We start from the raw sequence: 12,834 nt of genomic DNA, 5'->3' as shown, positions 1-12,834 counted from the left end.
ACTTATTTATGCTGTTTTTGTTTTTCCTCATGTCTTCCATTGAAAACCTTGAAATATAGTTAATTAAAAGATTAATTCTTATTTAATTTTAATTAGGGGCATTTTTCTCTTTGTAATAAATACATAGTTAAATTTTCAACTATGTAATATTGAAAATGTAAGATAGTTACTTAAAAAGTAATGAGGTATGTATTGATCCTGCTTGAACATACAGTGCTACCTCAACAGTGTTATTCCGAATTTTATAATAAGTAGGTACTATCTTTTATCAACTGATTGCATATATTTTAAATAACCTTTAAATAGATAACTAAATCTCATTATTCTTTATGGAGTGTTTCTTATAAAACAAACAGATATTCTATTTTTTAAAGATTTTATTTGTTTATTTGACAGAGAGAGAGACACAGCAAGAGAGGGAACATAAGCAGGAGGAGTGGGTGAGGGAGAGGCAGGCTTCCTGTGGGGCAGGGAGCCTGATGCGGGGCTCGATCCCAGGACCCTGGAATCATGACCTGAGCTTAAGGCAGCAGCTTAAGGATTGAGCCACCCAGGCACCCCCAATAGAGATTCTAAATGGTCAAATAGGTTAAGAAGCACACAGGCTTAATTATTCTCATAAAGATATATCTCTACTTAAAAATAGTCTAATTAAGGTTTCATATGAGTTTTGTTTTTCTCTATGTAGTTGTTTTGCTTTTGATCCTTTTATGGTTTCCTTTTTAGTTTACAGTGTATTTTATACAGTACATGGGTCATCATTTTTTCTACCATGTCTTTTTAACTTATCCTTATACAGCACTTGTTTTCATAGATGCCTCTTTATGGCCTGCAAGAAGAACTATTAAACCAAACATTGGACAGTGGTGTGGTGTGGTGGAATACGCACAGGCTCAGGTGTCAGGAAGACCCCCGTGCAAACAGTGGGTCTTGCACTTACGCACTGAAGGCTCCCAACTAGAAAGTGTGAATAATTGTGAGGGTTAAGGCACCTAGCAGATGTTGACGAAATAGTGCCTATTACAGCATTTTCGTCATTACCATTACGAGAGAAAAACCCAAAGGAAATGGTGCATGAACACACCGGTGACCTGATTCATTGGAAACCATTTGTTTATTTCTGATACAATGGTGATGGAGCACTTGTGGGCCTCTGGAAAATAGACCATAAAGTGTTAGATGAAAGCAGAAAGCAGGAGGCTAGCCTTCTTACATTCTGCTGTCACCATTAATCATTGAGTTGGTTTTAACAAACAAAAGCAACTGAAGAACTAAAAGACTTCTCTTGTAGAGGAAAAGCTTGGGTTAAAACAACTGATTAACTATTATTCAGTGTATTTCTGGATTACTTTGGGAGTCCACACCTTGGGGAAAGAAAAGCAAAGACTGGGTGTCAGAAAATAAGTTGGAAGCAAGAAAGTCTTTTACCAAGTAAAGACTTCCCATAGTCACTTATTTTAAGATTCCATAAAATGTCAAAATTCAGGTTAAACAAATATAATAATATAATGTGTCATTATATTGGAAATTGGACAATATAATGTGTCATTATATTGGAAAGTTTTTTTTTTTTTTCAAGAAATTTCTTTTGTCTTTCAGCAGAAAAAAAAAAAAAGCCATCTCTTTCCTGCAGAAAAGCTTGGCAAAGATTTATGAACTTCGTTCAGCCTCGCTCTAGCACGCTGTTTGAAATTCACTGGCTTGAACAAATGAATAAATATTCCTCACCTCGGCTTTCTTCTTTTTTCTAGGTGCCTCCCATCCTCCTTGATAAGCAGTTCTCTGAATTCACTCCAGACATTACACCAATCATTTTGGCAGCCCACACAAATAATTATGAAATAATCAAGCTTCTAGTTCAGAAAGGAGTCTCCGTGCCCAGACCCCACGAGGTCCGCTGCAACTGCGTGGAATGCGTCTCCAGCTCGGACGTGGATAGCCTCCGCCACTCACGCTCCAGACTCAACATCTACAAGGCCTTGGCCAGCCCCTCCCTCATCGCACTGTCAAGTGAAGACCCTTTTCTCACAGCCTTTCAGCTAAGCTGGGAGCTTCAGGAGCTGAGTAAAGTGGAAAATGAATTCAAGTCGGAGTATGAGGAGCTGTCCCGACAGTGCAAACAGTTTGCGAAGGACCTACTGGATCAGACAAGGAGTTCCAGAGAACTGGAAATCATCCTTAATTACAGAGATGACAGTAGCCTTATAGAAGAACAAAGTGGAAATGATCTCGCCAGACTCAAATTGGCCATAAAGTACCGTCAAAAAGAGGTGAGTGTTGTCAGTCCTTTTTATCAAAATATCATATGATTTAATCACAGTGACGTCAACCGGTACTCTGAAATTATGTTTGGGCTTTAGAGCCTTTTCTACTTATCTGGAAGTGGATGATATTTATGGTTTGCCAGATTAATAATTACGAAACACAAGGAAGAATGGCAAGAAATGGCGTAATAACTGGTGATGGTATTAGGCAAATGTGTTAAGATGTACACATTTACTGTGGTAGAATGGAAAAACTGATGAATTTTAGAATCTCCACACTGAAGGTTCTGGTTCTACCATTTATAACTCTTGTTCCTTTACAGATCTCTTTGAGATTGGTTTCCTTGTCTGCTTAATAGTTATAATATTTTGTTATATGTATATATTTATACATATAAAATATATTCCTCGGAGATTTGTAGAAGTATAAAATGTGTGGATGTGTGTGAAGGCTTTAGTAAATTATAAGTCCTTAAGTTAATAAAATACATTATTAGAAGTTATTAATAAAGAAAAAATATTAGTCCGACAACAGATGAAAGTGTTGAAACCTCTCACGTCTGACTTAGTCTCTTGATTGATCAGGAATAAAGGATTAAAGATGCCTAGTTGCAGAAGAGTTATAATTTCTCATGAAATTTCCATGATTTGAATATTAAGTAAAGAAAACTCAGATCTGTCATGCTCATCACCTAGCATAATTGTTTTTGTTTCCATCACTGAGTTAAGTGAGTTCTCCAAAATCCATTTTACTTCCATCCTTAGAAAATATGGGTTCTATGTTTATTCTTGAATTATAGTAATTATCTATTCTAGGAAATCAGTTGGAGAAAAGTATATAAGGTAAGATGAAAAATAAAAGAGACTTCTGGATAAAAATGTATTCATTTTTTTTGCCGTCGGCCCTAATTAATTCTACATTAGCTTTGGCTGCTTTGTCTACTGCTACTTACTAAATATTTAAGGATCAAGCTGAATTTACTTCCTTGAGTTTTTTTCTGTAGATCTTGGCCAGTTGTCATTGGAGACTGAAACTAGTTGAAATGATCTTTTCCCCTAACAATTAAGGAAACAGCTTCTTTTGTGTGCATTCCCTCTGATTTCAAAATCACACATGCTAGTTGGAGCCCTGTCAACAGTATCAACTAATTTTCTTTAGCCTCTTGTGTTTAGGGCTCAGGGAACTAATATTTTAACAGAACTAGAATAATTGTAATACACAACTATAAAAAATGATGAAAAACTTTACTTGATTAGAGATTTTTATGTACTCAATATGACATTTAAAAGTAATAGCATGTACTAGAACTGAAAAAATGAGGGGCACCTGGCTGGCTCAGTCTGTGGAGCATGTGACTCCACCGCCGGTTGTGAGTTTGAGCCAAACGCTGGGTGTAGAGATTACTTAAAAATAAAAGAATCTAAGAAAAAAAAAAAGAGAGGATAAAATGAGGTAAGATACTGATGTGGCTTAGAATTTAAGCTAGTTCTTCTCAAGTATCTGTTATTAACCCAGTATTATGCTTTTCTTTCTTTAGTTTTCTGTGGGGAAAGAGATTTAAGGGATTGGCACAGTAATTACAAAAGTCTTTTCCTATGATAAATCTGTCCAGGGTTGATGTTATCCTGTGAATGGTGAGTGAGATGGAATTCCCAGGATGCAGAAATCCACAAAATGAAAGAAAGAACACAGTAGTTGCAACTGGCTTTGCTCACCTGTTGCATTTTTGTTCTCTCTGCAGTTAGTGAACCAACCTAGCTCCATTTTATGCCCACCCTAATATGGGTCCTGATATCAGAACCGATTTAACTTTGTCTTTGCCACAATGACTTTTGTGAAAGCACTGGAACAAAATGCTCATTGAGACTTTTACCATACTCTCTCAATGGAATACTACGGGGACATTTAATCAAATGAAGCTCCCAAATTCTTGTCAAAAGTTTGTCCAAGACCAAAAAAAAAAAAAAAAAAACCAAAAAAAAAACTAGTATGAATTTCTTACATATTAACATATGATTATATTTTTACCCACAAATCATTTTGATACATTCTGTTCATTCATTTCTTCATTCATTAACTCTTTGAACATGTATTTTACCAAACACATGCCAGGGATTGCTCAGGGCACTTAGGACTCCATGGGGGTGTGGCTCTGTCCTAGAGCTGATAGTCTATTACAGGGAGACCATAAAATGTTAAATCTATATTGTTCTTAGTCTTGTTTCTGAACCCCTAAAAAGGTTCATTCCTACTAAACATTTTTTTTTCTTTGCTTAGGTTCTTTTGTATATTCCAGGAATATACAAAGCATGCTTAACTTCAAAGCCTATTCAACAAAAAGCCACAAATTGAGTCCTTAGAAGTGTCAGAAGGAAAGCTATAGAAAGCGTTTGATCATTTCTAAGACCTCTTTCAAGATGTTGTACCTTTTGCGAATATGAAGTTGTGGGAATTGGAGGCCGATCATCCTTAATGATACAATAGGATGAAGGGTGGCTAAAAACACGTAACATGTAACAAGAAAAAAAGAATTAGTAATACTTTTTAAAAGATACGTTTTTTAAAAGACACTGCGTTGGCATTTTCTCTTTTCATCTTTTGAAATGATAATAGAGGGAAAAATTAAAACAAAATTCTTACAGAGTTGTTCTGGGGTATCTTTCATTCAATACTGAAGAAAACATTTCCTTTGGGTTGAACAATTTTTCCAAAGCAAAGTAATACTGGATGACTAATAGCATTATTAAATCAAGAATAAGGTTTTACTTTCATATAAATTCTTTGAAATCATAGGTCATGTTTTATGAAACATATTCCTAAATTATTTAGAAATTATTGACTTCAGAATATTTGATGTAAGATTTTCTAGTAAGAGCGCATGTCTTAAATGAAACTCTGCGTTAGCATAAATGTCTTGCCCTATGTCTTTTTACCAGAAGTTTTCCCAGTTTTAGTTTAAAAAAGTTTGTGGTTTGTCTTTGGTCCATCTCTTACGTTTTTGGAATGGCTTCTTATTGATCTTTCCATGGCTAAGTCCCACTCACTCTTCCAAACTCATATCAGGTCTCCCCTCCAGTAGGGAGGTTCCATGAAGCAGTCCCCCTCCGTACAATCTCTGGGATAAATGCCCTCCTTCCACACATTCTGTTTTGCATTGTATTGTTACATTTCGCCCTGCTCCTCCCGGTAAGAGTGTCAGGAACATATTTACCAGTCATAACTCTGTACTGAAAGGCAGAAGGTGTTCAATATGAACATACCTGAAATTGCAGAATCTCTTAATTCTGGATGGTTCCCTGCATGTTTCTTTGTCTGATTAAATTGCAGTGTTTAGGTTAATTACCTACTAACAGCCTTCTTATGAATTCCAATATTAAAACAATTCATGTTGCGAGAACTTGATTACAGACTTATTCTGGTAATTCTGTAATATCATCCGGAAAGAAAGGCCTGCATTAATTGAATATCATGGATATTTTTATAGGCATAGGCAGAAGGATTTTATTGTTTCTATTAATACTTAACTACAAAACCTGCTGTATCCGCTACTGCCTCCACCTAGGTGTCCTCATGGTGAATACGAGGTAAATCTGATCCAAGCACAACTTCTAGCCAAGGTCAGCTGAGTGTGTGAGCTTATTTCATAACTCAGCTTCTTCATAATTAAGCCATGCGTTTCGACATGAAGGGTTTTTTTGTTTTTGTTTTTTAGTTTTTGCATTGTGATAAAGCATTTGCCTTCTTCAAAGAGTGCAAAGTCTCCTTTTCCTTTCTTTCTTAACCCACTTTTATTTTTTTTCTTCAAAGAGTAAGCTCTTTAGTCTCACTCTGAAAAGAGAGCAGGGAAAGTCCTCTTCACAAGGGGTAGAAGTCAGCACCCCATTCTAGTGTTACTCTTCAAAATGAAGAGTGTCGAAGGAAAATGGGGAAAAAAAAAAAAAAACGGAACCAAGTACCCACCCCCTTGGAACTCAGTCTCCTCCTGTGGATTAGGTAAAAGTGAGGTGTGATTGAGGACATATCTTCAACTAGTAACTTGTCCCTTGGTTCCTGGTGTAATTTTGGCCAATATAGAGTTTATGGCCATTAAATATCACTTCCATGTTGTCACTGTTCTTGCCTAATATTTGCAGAATCATTGTATGTATTTGGAGACCTTGATGAGTTCCTTAAATATGTTCACAGCAAAGACTTACCTAGTTTGTTACACATGGTTGTTCACATTGTGAAGGTACTAGTCCACAATAAAGAACCATAGATCTTGAATAATAATAGAAAGCAGTGAAATACATTATTGTGTGGAAGCATTAAAATTCAATCTCTTTATAGTTCTTCAAATTAAAGTTAGGAAAAAATCTCTACATAGTCAACAGCGTATCTTTTTCAATTTAATTTTCTCTTTTGTGAAAGTATGTCAGCAGCCTTGCAACATTAATTTTAAACTTTGGTACTAACCTAGGTTCTCTCTTATAAATTAATTAATGGAGTTGTTAAAGAGGGAGGAGAAAAAACCAAGGTCTAAACAGCCCACTATTCATACCCTTCTTATCTTTTGTTTATCTTGTCAGTGGAGCAGTGAGAGAAATGTGAAGAGATTCCTGTCAATCAGATGCCATCCGTCATCCCGCATGGGAACTCAGTTGATTCCAAATATTCCAGAATCAAAGCTCTTCAAATCTCTCAGAATTTATGGTTTCAGTTTCTTGATTTATTCAAAACTCCTTGATATGGAATCAAGAACCAAACCTACTGTCAGAAAGAGAAGACATAGGGAGTAGATTAGGGGCCAGGGGAGCCACAGAGAATAGAGCCTTAACACAACCAGGGGATGCCCCAGGTGAGAGAGAAGGAGAAGTGAATGTGAGGGCAGCAGAAGAGTGTTGGGCAGTGGGAGGAGCAGTAAAATAATAAATGGAGCAGAAACAAAGGAAATTCGTCTTCATAAAACTGCCTAGGGCTAGGCTTTACCTCTATTTCATAAGTTTTGTTTTCTATAAATTATTTATTGATAAGTTAATCATGACAATTTTTTTAATTCAAATTTTATTTGAAAAGAAGCAATAAATGTTTAAATTTGAACTTGCGACTGTATGAATTTCATATTAAAAATGAATAAAACATGCACTCATGTTCTTTATCTACCTGAAATCTATGTGGGAAGCTCCTTCTGGAGATCTGAAGTCAGATGTCATTTTGTGCTTGTGGTAGCAATGGAGGAAAAACAGCATTCTGTGTATGAATTTATTTGGAAACTACCAATCCTCACAGGTGTACCACTACCTATCTTCATCAAACAATACAAACAAAAATTTTTTTCAAAAATTAAAAATGAGGGGCACCTGGGTGGCTCAGTGGGTAAAACCTCTGCCTTTGGCTCAGGGCATGATCCCAGGGTTCTGGGATTGAGCCCTGCTTTGAGCTCTCTGCTCAGTGGGGAGCCTGCTTCCCACCCCCCCCCCACCGCCTGCCTCTCTGCCTACTTGTGATCTCTGTCTGTCAAATAAATAAATAAATAAATATTAAAAATGTATAAATCACAGAGAAACCAATGATAATGTTGCTTCCTGGCTCTTGTATCAGAATCTTGGGATGGCACTGGCAAACAATGGCTTTCTCCTCTTAGATCCAGTAGATTTTGATGGCTGGTCTGCAGCCATGCAAAGCTTGGCTTTTGGGACAAACTGCAGAGAAGCTGACCAACTATTATCATTTTATTATTATTTTTGACCCATTGATTGTCTTTTAGTCTAATGTTTTCCATTTTTTTCATTCTTGTTCAAATCTGGGGTGTCTGAAATATACCTTTCATAATTTTCTTGTGCCTGGTAAATTCCACATCAAAATATGAATAATTTGGAGGGGAAAATATCTCATACTATAGAGACATTGTCTCATGGATATCACATAACTGTTCTAGAAGAATGGCAAAGAGAGTACTTTTAGGGAGAAAAATAAGAGAAAGTACTGCAGACACTATTCCCCTCCATAACTGAGATCTTTCTGCTGAAGAAACTTGGAGACTCATTTATCTCAGTAAAGCTGATAATGCCTTTGCCTTAGTTTGGTTTACTAATTTAACATGTACTGATTTATTCGAATTCAGTTTGATATTATTTACCCTGTTCCTCCTCTTTTCTTCTCTTCTCCGATTTGAACTGTTTTGAATACATTTATGCCCTTCAGATCTCCTCTCAAATACCACTGTCTCCGGGAAGCCTTCCCTCAACATATTCCCAAGTCAAAATTAATTGTTGCTTTCTCTTGTTCTGTCAGCTTTATTGCACATTTGACTTTGCTCTTTATTTCTTTTCTCGTGTTGTTTCTCCATCGGAACTCCTTGCCTTTAGTCTTACCTCCTCCTGCCCGATGCCTACAACACCGCTGAAGATTTTTGTGTGTCATTTTTTGTTCTGCTTTTGTTTTGTTTTTCAAGACAATGCAAGTTCCTCCCGTATTTACCCATGAAATAATAGCCCCAACAATTATTATTTGTTATTACTATTATTGTCACTCTTTTTGCTTATCCCCTCATAGACTCCCAATATGAAAGACTACACGTGTACAGGAAAATGCTATACACGATTCTTTTGTATATGATGCAGATAAAGTGTTGACTTTGTCATTTAGTGTTTTAATATTTGTAATGAATGCTCATCTAAGCCTCATGGGTCACATTACACTTTTGAATATCAAAGATAAGTTTATCCTTAGTCTATTGGTAGAGTCAGTTCTCTGAGCCATTTATATTAAAACATATATTCTCATCAAAAATGTTTATTGTATAAGTTTTATCTCAACTCTTAAGGTCGCCCATATTCTAATGCTTCCATTATAGGCTGGCAAAAGTAACTCTTATTGCGTACTATATACTTGATTTGAATTTGTTCTTCTGAGTCATATGTTTAAATATAGTTTAGGCTTTGATGCCTCTATCCCAGTACACCTCAGAATTGGGAACTGATATCACAACATCTCTTATAACAAAATGCCAAGATACAGTAGGATTCGAATACGTGAGGCCACACTGAGTGATACAGATAATGACGAGACTTAAAAAAGTTGTAAAAAGAAGCATTCCTCTAGCATAGTTTTTTCTCCCACTCTTCTCCAGAGCACACTCACTGACTGATTCCGGGGCCTCTGCCTCGCCGTGCTCCAGGCATGTTGGCACACGCTTGCTGCTGTTCAGCAAAGGCAACACGGATCACAGACTCCCTAATGCCTCTGCCCAGCCTCCCACTAGGGACCAAACATTCCCAGACCTGCTTCTGTGTCAGGGATGAAGCATAGACCTGCTCAGGACTTGTCAGCCCAACTGACAGAATTATGACAGGTCATTAGGCATTTAATTTAACACTTGGTTTTTAGAGCTTGGAATTCAAATCCCCATGAGGTTTTGTTTTGTTTTGTTTACAACTAATTAAATGACATGAAACCACTTTCTCCTGATTCATATCTGAAAGTGGTTGGGTTTTTTGCCACAATTAAACATGAAATTGTATATGTCCAAAATGCTGTATATATGTATCCTTTGAAACTGCATTCATTAGAAAGTGATCAATTAATATCTTACAAACCTAAAATAACTAATCCTAATTTTAAATTAGATACAAAACATATTCATTCCTTTATTTTATAATTCTTTAAAAAAGTACAAAAAGGGGGAGCGCCTGGGTGGCTCAGTGCGTTAACACCTCTGCCTTCGACTCAGGTCATGATCTCAGGGTCCTGAGATCGAGCCCCACATCAGGCTCTCTGCTCAGCAGGGACCCTGCTTCCCTCTCTCTCTGCCTGCCTCTCTGCCTACTTGTGATCTCTGTCTGTCAAATAAGTAAGTAAAATCTTAAAAAAAAAAAAAGTACAAAAAGGAAAGGGTTAAGCAATTTATTTTCAGATGTATACTCTTCCATTCACTTGAGAAAAATGCATATACCCACAGGATTAGCAACACTTTCTCATATAGCTTTCCTTTGCCACAGATATAAACTAAAAACATTAAGTTAATGATAATATCTTTGAAAAATCCACCGTGTATTGAAAACCTTCTCTTAGTCTGCAAATGAATTAGTTTTCTGTATGAAATTGGCATTTCTGCCTCTGTGATGATTGACAAGCAGGAGTAGCAAGAAGGTCACCTGTTTTCCGTCATTCAGATGCAATCATTTAGTTTGTCAATCATGAAAAATCATTTCTTTTGTTTTTTTAGACAAAATTTACATTTACATTTGATTGTTATTTTTCCTGGGTTGTTATTTAATGGTCATATTTCTCTGTCTCTGATCACTAAGCAAAATTAAGATTTACCAATTTTTGAAATTGCCCGTTTAACAGTTTATTCCAATTCACATTGTTTCCTAAAAAAATTACAAAAGCCCAATAGATTGTCTTGGAAATTTATAAAACAGAAACACTGTTTGCAAGAAATGTTTGATGGTTTTAAGACATAAACTCCTACTCAAGATCCCTGATAAATTATGCATCAGAGAGAAAACTTTTCAACTTATCCTTCCCCTCCTTTTCCTTTGACCATATGAGGCATAGTCAGTTTTTCTAAATAGTTTGACTTCTTGGAAACAAACATAGAGTAAAACTCTCTGAGATTTTTAATGCCTGTGCTATAATTTCATGATCCATGATTCTGAAGCTGTGCTAAATGTACAGATTGCTTCCAGATAATCCAGGTAAAACAATCACACAGGATTATGTACTTGGGCTTTGTGTCTCATTCTGTTTCCTTTTTCCCTTCAGCTTTTAGAGCACACAGTGGCTTGCCCTCGGCAGCTACAGAAAAAACTAAGGCTTTCTTCCTCCATGGTTTACTTTTTTTACCTTCCTCTGGATTCCAGCTACCCTGTTGTCAGCTCTCTGCATGTTTGTAAAAAGACCTGCTTTTCCTTTGACCACTGCTTTATTTTTAAATGATAGACACTATTATTTTTCTCCATGGCATTTTCCAAGCTCAGTGATTTTTGCCAGGCGGCTGTGGGACATGCTTCCTGGAAACTTTTTTGTCACATTCTCCTCTTTACCTACTGGGGGAAGGGGGAGGGGTAGCTGGAAATCTTGTTGGCAGTAAACCCACAAGGTGGCTAGTAGAAGGAGCTAGGCAGCTCTGGCCAAGAGATGCTCTTTCTCTCTCCAGGTATAATTAATTCCACAAATGTCTCTCCTGTGCCAAAAACCGAGGGCTGCAGAATGAGATGACAGCAAGCCTTAGGCCAAGTTTAGATTTCTTCTAGAAGCTTCCTAGAACCTGGAATTGTACTCTTGCTTAGATAATAAAGTCCATGTGTGTGTGTGTGCACTGACATACTTAACCCACGCAGAAAATGCTATGAACTAAAAATATCACTGTAGCCAGATCTCACTAACACTTTATATGCTACTCCTTTTGTTAAGGACACTCCTGATGTTTCCCTCATTTTCGTCCCTCCTTCCCTCCTTTTCTTCCTTCCTTATTTAGTCCTCACTCACTCACTGAAGAGAGCCCTTAATATTTGCTACTCCCCGGTGATTCCCAAATCAAAGACAAAATCTTACCTTCTACTAACTGTCAGATTATTAGGAACAGCAAACAAGTAAACAGCTATCACGGTGCGGGTTACGGAAGCGATGGCAGAGCTGCCTTCTGGGAGGCCTGGAAAAGTTTCCTAACTTCACCTAAGCCTTCCTGGAGAAGAAAGTGCCTTAACTGATCATCAGTGGAAAGCTAGGAGCCATCCAAGCAAAGAGGTTAGAAAAAGGCATTCCAGGAAGAAAAGTCATGTGCAAATCATGGATGCAAAAAAAGTGGCGGGAGCAAGGAAAGCGTCTTCATTGTCCTCTGCACTCATTGCCACCCCACAGCCTCCCTCCAGCCTGCTATGGGTGGATGGCTTCTTTATCACCTCTCAGCTCATATTATCACCTTCTCAGTGAAGACTTCCAGAAAACCTAATCGAATTACTGTCCTCTTCCCCTATCCTTAGTTGTTTCCTTTCATATCACAATGCTATTATCTTCTTGACCCATAAGAAAATCTGAAATCATTTTATTTATTTGTGTATTTAATTATTTTTTATCTGTCTTCTGCCCCTGTCTACACAGTATCATCTTGTCTGACTTGATGAAGACTCTAAGTCCAGTGTGTCCAGAGTAAGTCCTCTGCTTGGAATAGAGGCGTGTTGAGTAAAGGATCACATGTTAGGGGATGTGGCAGAACTGGAGATGAGAGAAAAAAGACAAAGAATAGAAATCCAAAGGAACATGGATTTTATAAAATCTTGTGTTATTTAATCATGATTTAAATCAATTTTTTCTGTACTATTGTCTCAAACTTGTATTATCCAAAGATGAATTCGTTATCTTTCTCTTAAGCCTGGTCCTTCTTCTGTCATCTCTGTCAAGTAGGAGGCCCTCCCAGTAAGTCATGTTAAAAATCTGAGTCATCCTTGATAATTTTATATCCATCATTTCTAAAAGCTTGATGTGATAGATGAAAGACAGCTGCAAATTGAGGTGCCATGTAATTATCTTTCTCTCTAGTCAGAGCCTGCCTTGGCTATCTGCCTGACCAAAAGAATGCAACAG

The 12,834-nt window shown here is 37.0% G+C and overlaps 1 protein-coding gene across 2 annotated transcripts in view; it reads left to right on the top strand.

Annotated features, from left to right (window-relative positions):
- TRPC4 (transient receptor potential cation channel subfamily C member 4) overlaps positions 1-12,834 on the top strand; it is a 148,606-nt gene that overhangs the window by 36,686 nt on the left and 99,086 nt on the right. For both annotated transcript variants that reach the window (XM_044249631.1, XM_044249630.1), the window contains exon 2: positions 1,752-2,270. In XM_044249631.1, the coding sequence (XP_044105566.1) occupies positions 1,752-2,270 (519 nt within the window). The remainder of the gene's footprint in view (positions 1-1,751; positions 2,271-12,834) is intronic.

Source organism: Neovison vison, chromosome 5 (genome assembly GCF_020171115.1).
Source record: "Neovison vison isolate M4711 chromosome 5, ASM_NN_V1, whole genome shotgun sequence".
NCBI lineage: Eukaryota > Metazoa > Chordata > Mammalia > Carnivora > Mustelidae > Neogale > Neogale vison.
The sequence above is the reverse complement of the archived record's forward strand: the minus strand, read 5'-3'. Positions and strand labels throughout refer to the sequence as shown.